The following is an 8,527-nucleotide window of genomic DNA, read 5'->3' as shown; positions in this document are numbered from 1 at the left end:
TAAAATATATACTTTTTGGTTGAAACGTTAAGATGTAATTTACTTTAGACAAATCTCTACAATATTTATTTCCATTACAAGTAATTTTTCTACGATATATTTTATAAATTGTGGTTATTATAATTATATATTAATAAAAAATTATTAATGTCTATTTCATTATATATATTTTATTTGTCTGTGGATAAACTTTATAAATATTTTCCATCTATATAATTACTTTTATTAAATTTGATTAACATTTCTATGTAGTGTCATATTTTGAATTTAAAATTTTGACTTATTTGCGATTTTAATCTCACTATTATTAATAATTTACGTAATTAATCCTCCTATTTTAGAAAATGGCGATTTAACATATTTTTAATGATATAATATATAATTTTATGATATAAAATTATCTAAATGTATTAATTATTCATGTGTTATTAATTAAATTAAAAATATAAAAAAGTTAAAATACAAATTTTTACTTTATTCCAATTTGATTGTATTAATTATTGTATCATATATTTCATTATTTAAAATATTTTATATAAATATTTTTTAATTAAAAAATTAAAAAGACTAAAACGGTCAACTTTTTCAAAATAAAAGAACAAATTATAAATTACAATTCAGGCTATTTTTTTTTAATCCTCGTATCCATATTGTATTCATGGTTGTACTTCGGATACAAACTTGATAACCTTTTTAGCCATTTTTTTGCCTAAACAAAGAAACTTACCAATTTCCCTTTCATTACTTTAACCCGTCCTTACACTAATGGCGGTAAATATGTGGTTCAGTTTGGTTTTTGAGTAAAAAATAATCTCAACTAATAAAATGTAGTTGGTTTGATTTAGTTTAATTTTTGCAATCTATTTTTGCTAAATCAAAATCAAACTAAATCTATAAAAATATGTTGGTTTGATTTAGATCAATTTGATTGACAATTTTAAAACTTATTTTTTAAAATCTATAAAAAAAAAACAAAATCTGCAAATATTATAACTATATTCAAGCTGACACTTAGTATGTACAATTAGATGATTAAGACATATTTCAATTAAGGTGAGTTCCAAATTTACCAATTGTGTTATTTTAATTTTCTACAACATGACAACTCTTAAATTTTATAATTGTATTTTATATCTAAAGTCTAAAATTACTTTCATAATTCTATTAGACACTAACTAATCTTTATTTTCTTCTTATATTTTTTCTAAACAGAACAAATCTAATTTTTCTCGTTGTCTGAACTGACTGTTATCTAATAGACTATCAAGCGTCATCATCCAGCCACGACTAGTATTTGAATCGTGTGTTTTGCTCCGCAAATCACGTTTGAATCGCGCGACTGCTACATCCTATAGAAGCATAATTGATATTTATGTTTTATATTTATGTTTTATGATTGAATGTTATTATTTGTTTTATAAATGTTGATATTTGAAAAAAAATGATATTTTATATGTATGCATATAAAATAGTTGTCTTAAGATTGTGATGTGAAATATAATTTTAGAGTAAACTTTTACTTGAGAATTTAATGGAAGTACTTAAATTTTATGAGAAAGAAAATTATGTTAAAAAAACTTGAAAAATAAATAATCATAAATTATGACAAAATGTGAAAACCAAATTATATAAGTCTATAAAATAATTGTGATTTGATATATACTAATAAGTTGTGAGATTGGACTTGAATGTTCATAAGTGAGGACTTCTATTATCCATCAATAAATTTAATATTTTGATACTATCAAATTAATTGTTCAATAGTTGAATAACAGTTTCGTCAATCGATACTATTTATTTAGTCAACCTTTAATATAATATTAACATAGATAAATTATAAACTAATTTAATTATTAGTTAAAATTATGATAATATCGGTATATTATTTTTTGTTTATAGTATCATATAAGTTGTCTTAATGAATATAACAATAAATATAAATATTATAATGTATGTTGTTATAACTTTTGATTTTATAATGATGTATTTTATTAATATAATTGATGGGTTAAAACATTTTTATACATCCCAAAAGGTTTTAAAACTATAGCAATAAAGAGAATAAAATACTCTTATTACAATAGATAAATGAGATAAGTTAGTTTGTGTGGTTTTTCTTCATGTCAAAAATACCCATCATTAGAAAATAAATAAAATAATTTTCATTAAAACTTTAACTACATCCTTTCCAAAGAAACGAGCGGACTGACAGTGCTAGTATGACGCTAGTAATCAATAAAATCTTTGTCTTCACTGTACTTCCCACCATTACACCCGCTAATCACGCCTTAACAGTTACCCCAATAAATCTTCGGTCGTTTTAACTTTTAACCCTTCCACTTTTTTCTTTTAACTTTACTTTTTTTTGTAATTTTTTCTAAGTCCCACTTTCTTGTATCAATAATCTATGCTCTACGACACAGTTACAATCCGAAGGAGCCTTCACCTTTTCCTACTTATATCCCTAGGTTTTGCTTTCTGACGTCATCTAACCTCATACCTATGTGCAGTATTTTCTAGGGGTTATTTTGCCCAGCGACCCTGGAATAAATATTTTATGATTGATTTTACATAATTATCCAAAAGAAGATGTTTATATTTATGAATTTTTGGTAAATAATCTTTTTAAAATATATTTTTTTAAATATTATTATAATGTTTATTAAAATTTAATAAATTAATAAGATATATTTTTAGTTTTTTAATTTAAGTTATTAAATAACTTATTTTTTAATTAAAATCATAATAAAAAAATATCATCTTAAAATATACAAAAATAAAACTTGAAAATTTAATTGAATTAAATATAAAATATAATAAATTTTTTACATATTATTTAATTATTAATAATTTAATTTTAATAGAATTGAAACATTTAATTTTTAAATGTACAATAACACTTCCATTCCTTTATAAGAAAGTAAGAAAGCCACATTAAATTTTTATCGTTCATCTATTTGTCCTTCTCATATATATACATGATCTGCCCCTTTTTTTATCTATTTTATATTTTCTTTCTCTTTCCTATCACCTAATCCGTATCCAATTAGAGGATCATGTACGTTCACGATAAAAAGAAAATGAAAAAAAAATTCTAAAACGAAATTATGAAAGGATTTCTTGACACAAGACTCGCATGTTAAGAGCGTTATTAGAAATCTCCAAGAAATTAGTTACTACTAATAGTGGACCCCACATACACTCGAAATACAATTGGAAGGTGGTGCACACGTGTTCAAGTTAAGAGTATTTAAGCTAAGCAACCATTTTTTTATCTTGTTGAAAAAAATCGTACTATTTTTTTTATAAAAAAAAATCACAAAAGAATAGAATTAAAATTAGACAAAGTAGCATTAATAATGAGAAAAGAAAAAGGTGAAATAAATTCCAAAAATTAACCCTGCAATGCAAGTGGTAAACAGGACTTCTCCACTCACTCCATAAGTACTCTCCGCCTTCTCCCACTACCCCCAATCAACTCTCAACCTCCAAATCAATTTCTAGGTGTAGAGTGTTTGTTAGTTAGTTAATTTCTCATTGTTGAGTGAAAGAAAAAGAAATTACCATGGTGGCCAAGATCCTCTACATTGCGTTCATTATCTCTTCAATGTGGATTGTTGAAGCACGAATTCCAGGACTTTACTCCGGTGGTCAATGGCAAACTGCTCACGCTACTTTCTATGGAGGATCTGATGCTTCCGGCACCATGGGTTAGCAACACCATAACCATTTTCCTTTTTTTTTTTTTTTTTTTTTTTTTTTTTTCTTCTCATTTAATTTTAGTAACAGAATTAGAATGTGATTTGAAGTTTTCCCTCTCTAAATTTCACTAGCTAATATAAGTTTATTTAGTAGTGAATTTTGTTATACTTGAATATTGGCATGAGGTAGCTACAAAATACAATACCCAATTTTGTAGAAAAAAACAATGTACCAAATTAAGGTCAATTTTATAGATTACAAATTAAAATAAGTTTTACACCATACACATTTATTTTTACCATTTAATTAATGAATAAAAAAAAAAGCACCAAAAATAAATTTGTCATAATCACGAATTATGTTTACTCATGTGATGTTAATTTGTTGGGTTGGTGTTTTATAGGGGGAGCATGTGGGTATGGAAACTTGTACAGTCAAGGGTACGGAGTGAACACAGCGGCATTGAGCACAGCACTGTTCAACAATGGTCTGAGTTGTGGTGCTTGTTTTGAGATCAAGTGTGCAAATGATAGGGAGTGGTGTCATTCGGGAAGTCCTTCCATTTTTATTACTGCAACTAACTTTTGTCCTCCTAATTTTGCTCTTCCAAATGATAACGGTGGATGGTGTAACCCTCCTCGTCCTCACTTTGATCTTGCCATGCCCATGTTTCTTAAAATTGCTGAGTATCGTGCCGGTATCGTTCCCGTTGCTTTTCGCCGGTAAGCAATTTCTTTTATAATTGTATTCAACTGGATTCCAATTCGGTTACATCACTAAATTTTTACATACTACTACATTTTTTAAAATTTAATATTGTGATTAAAAAAAGTTCATACTTAGTAGTTAATAATTAGTATCAAATTTTTAAAAATAATTAATGAAATTTTGAAATAATCAATATAAAGGACAAACAAGGTTTCTGAAGAGTGTCTCATATTTAGTTTATTCTATTTGTTTTGCTTTTTTACTTTGGAAAACGATTTTATAGTTAAGAAATTGGTTGTGGTAGCTGGTAGGAATTATGTCTCGTCACATCTTAAGAAAAAAGAACAGTTTATATTTTTTTGGCTAAGTAAAATTCTGCACTCTGCACATGGTCTGCGTGTCTGATTTCATGAGGTGGGGTAGAGTTACTATAGGGTTTTGCTTATTAAATTTAATCTCACGTTGTTAACGGAAAAAATGCTTTATGTTACAAAATCCCCCGTACGAAGCTAGGTGGAAAACGCGATTAGTTCTTACCGATCAATGTTTTGCTTCCAGCGCGTATCTTCTTCTTATTGGTCAATAACTTTTTCAGAGCTTTTCGTGTTAAAATATTTCGTGCAAATATAGCACTTCCCATGTGATATAGGGTTATTTGTCCATTAAGCTTACATATTTGCACTTTTGACTTCATTTGTGTACCTTTTTTAGTTTCTTTAGATGGTATTTTGCTTTTTAATTTCTCATATCATGTATGTAAAATTATGTACGTCAACGCGCTTAAAATTTCCTTTTTGAAATGTTTTTGGTAAATTTTATGTACTCTGAAGACAAATTAAATTCACAATATTAATTTTAATCTAAAATAATTAAATATAAAAATATATGACATACATAATTTTTTTAAAGAAAATATGAAATTAAATAATTGAATGTTAAATACTATACCCACCAAAAGTTTAAGTTACTAGAATGAAATTAATTTTTCTTAATTACGACCATTCCTATTTAATATGGAGATCTCTACTCAACCATGAAAAATAATGGGGAACTTAAGCTAGGTGATATCACCTGTATAAAAAAAGTATAAATTGGTATTAATTGTGGTAGGGTATAGCGGGTGTAAAAATAAAACGATATTGGTGAAACATGTAAAAAGTCAAATAGGTGACGAAATTGGTTGTTATTTACGCAGGGTGCCATGCAGAAAGCACGGGGGAATAAGATTCACCGTAAACGGGTTCCGTTATTTTAACCTAGTGCTGATTAGCAACGTGGCGGGTGCTGGAGATATCGTGCGCGCGTACGTGAAAGGCACTCGAACCGGTTGGATGCCACTGAGCCGAAACTGGGGCCAAAACTGGCAATCGAACGCGGTTTTGGTGGGCCAGTCACTTTCCTTCCGTGTTTCAAGCAGTGACCGTCGCTCCTCGACATCATGGAACATTGCTCCACCTAGTTGGCAATTTGGTCAAACTTTCACCGGAAAGAATTTTCGGGTCTAAACATTCACATCAATGACATCATAATGCTAATATAGTATTTTTTTTTTATATTGAGAAAGCTCAATTTTCTTTCTCCCGCCATTTACTTATTTCTAGATGGTCTTTTTTGACTGGATGCTTGTGACAATGAGAGAAGGAAAAGAGAATGACAACTTAAAATGTGACTAGGTGTTGATTTTTATTGGTAACTTGGTAGGGTTTGATATTATGAATATATGATATTATATTTGATATATAACCAATGAAGGTGCCATCGTTGAGGTTACGTTGAAATCGAAATTGTATGCTAATAATGCTAGACTAGAGAGTGTAACAAGATGTGAAAAGAGAAAGCCGTGCATGTGGTTAAAGGAAAATCATTTGTTGACATCTATACATTTAATTTAAATGACTATTTGAGAGAGAAAAAAAATATAAAGGTAATAATATAATATATGTGATACGATAAAAAATAAAAATACAAATTGAATAAATATTAAAAAAAAAAACTAAATACACATATTAAGGGTGAAATGAAATGTAGAAAATGTTGACGTGGCTAATCATAATGGAACGGTAGCCCCAGCGAATTTTTATTTTTACACAACGATGAAGGTATTTTTTAAATAATTAAATGATTATGGTGTTATAGTATAAAATATGAGTAACATTGTACAAAAATAAATATGCGTACCATTTGCTTATGACTTTGTTTTTGTCAAAATTTTGCTTATTACTATGGATAAGAGTGTATTATATCTAAGCGTATTTAGATCGAATGATAAAAGTCTATTTCAATGTTATTAATTTGATTTCAATTGTAGGAATACAATAGTGTCAAATTTTATGAAGGAGACTTTTATGGTTAATTGTGGTACATTTAATTTAAGAGATTAATTTTTACCGTAAAAGAAATAGTGTATTCTTTTTTAGCATAATAGTTTTTGAAAGTAAAGTATTCGTTTAAACAGTGAAGAGTTTCAAAAATATCTATAATTAAATGATATTTAAAATGTTAGGAACATTTAAATGGTATATTTATGTCTTAAAAATATCATCGTATTTGACTATTTCATAAAATATGAAAAATAAAAAAATAATTTTACTCTATTATCTTTATTAGCCTTTGATTTATTATATATTGATAAATATTTAGTGAAGAATAAATCTTGAAAGCGATATACATTATTATTATATAATAAGTAGATGATATACATTATATTAAATCACTCCTTTTTTTTTATATTAGTGTTTGATTTCGTCATTCAATTCTAAAAAGAATAATGAATAATCATTTTTGAAAAAGAAACGTACTTAAGTTTTACTATAATTTGTATAAGAGAGTCAACTTTTATTTAATCATTTTAAGTTTTTGCCGGTTGCCAATATTTAAATACACCGATCAATTTAAATTTTTTTATTCGTGAGTAAAGGTAGAAAAGAGTTTAGAGTTAATTGAAGTTTATACTTTTGACGGATTTATGTTTCAATAGCTAGAGTTCTGATTACTACGTCACATCATGACATTTGTGGTTGAATCAAATAAAATGCACATGGGTGGGGTTGATTGTTAATGCTATCCAACAGCCACGTACGCCAAAGCAAGCTAGTGAGTGTGTTGCCCTTCAATAATACTCAACTGCTGCCATCCACCTCTTTACTAACAAAGGGAAATATGGATGCACTAAATCACTTTGGATACCAACCTCCCCTCCCTCAAATAGCTTTGGATACCAAACTTCCATCACATAAAAGTTAAAACAAAAAGTATGATGCATGACCATACATATCGATTGCTGAGTGTCCAAAGCAGGATTTGTGCCATTGCAAGATGAAATTATTTTTTAATCACAAAAAAGAGTAAGTAAAATTCGAAAGACAAAATTATTACTCTATTTAAGCATAAAATTAGAATATTAACTAAATAATTTTATTTTGCTCTTAAAAAAACTAAATATTCACCAAATAAGATTCCGGTGAAACAGGTTGTAGGTGAACGGTTCACTGATCCAACTAAAGGATTTGGTCGATTTTACCTTTACTGGTATTTTGACCCAAAAAAGGGTGAATGCTCATTCCTTCTTCTTTTGTGTCCCCACCCCTAAATATACTACTGCAATCTAGGATTTGATAGTATATTTTACACTATTAGAAGTTAATATGTGATAAAAAAAAAAATCAAAAATTGAGAAAGCTAGATGAACATTCACCAAAAAAGAGATATTTACTGGACCTTTTCAAATTTTTGGCCCAACCAGTTTTTGTCATCTTTTAAAATGAAACCTTTGGGTTAATTTCGTGGGCCTATATTTTTTTCTCCGGGTCAATCAATATTTATTGGGTGCTTGTTCATCTACTCTCAATATTTATTCAAAATCTGAAGAATTTTTTTTATCAGATTGAAGTTTTTGATAAATTTATTAATCGCAATTTTCACTACCGGTTAGGATTAGGAATAGGTTAGACCGCCCGACAAGAGTCTATGGCCCATCCTATTAAATATCTAGCTCGGTCTGATCTTGTTTAGTAAAAATGATAGATTAAAGTTTTTTTTCAAAAAATTTATTTATTTAAATAGCTAGGGTTAGACTCTCTAAAATACCTATTAGATTTGACATGTCGGCCCGTATATA

The 8,527-nt window shown here is 27.8% G+C and overlaps 1 protein-coding gene across 1 annotated transcript; it reads left to right on the top strand.

Annotated features, from left to right (window-relative positions):
* Positions 1-3,372: 3,372 nt before the first annotated feature.
* On the top strand, positions 3,373-6,180 carry LOC101497877 (expansin-A6-like). Its single transcript, XM_004505801.2, has 3 exons — positions 3,373-3,710; positions 4,106-4,424; positions 5,606-6,180. Exons 1-3 carry the CDS (start codon positions 3,566-3,568, stop codon positions 5,913-5,915), a joined length of 774 nt encoding a protein of 257 aa, XP_004505858.1. The 5' UTR covers positions 3,373-3,565; the 3' UTR covers positions 5,916-6,180.
* The last annotated feature ends 2,347 nt before the right edge of the window (positions 6,181-8,527 follow it).

The sequence above is a fragment of the Cicer arietinum genome, chromosome 6, assembly GCF_000331145.2.
Source record: "Cicer arietinum cultivar CDC Frontier isolate Library 1 chromosome 6, Cicar.CDCFrontier_v2.0, whole genome shotgun sequence".
Lineage (NCBI taxonomy): Eukaryota > Viridiplantae > Streptophyta > Magnoliopsida > Fabales > Fabaceae > Cicer > Cicer arietinum.
This window is presented reverse-complemented; position numbering and strand designations above follow the sequence as displayed.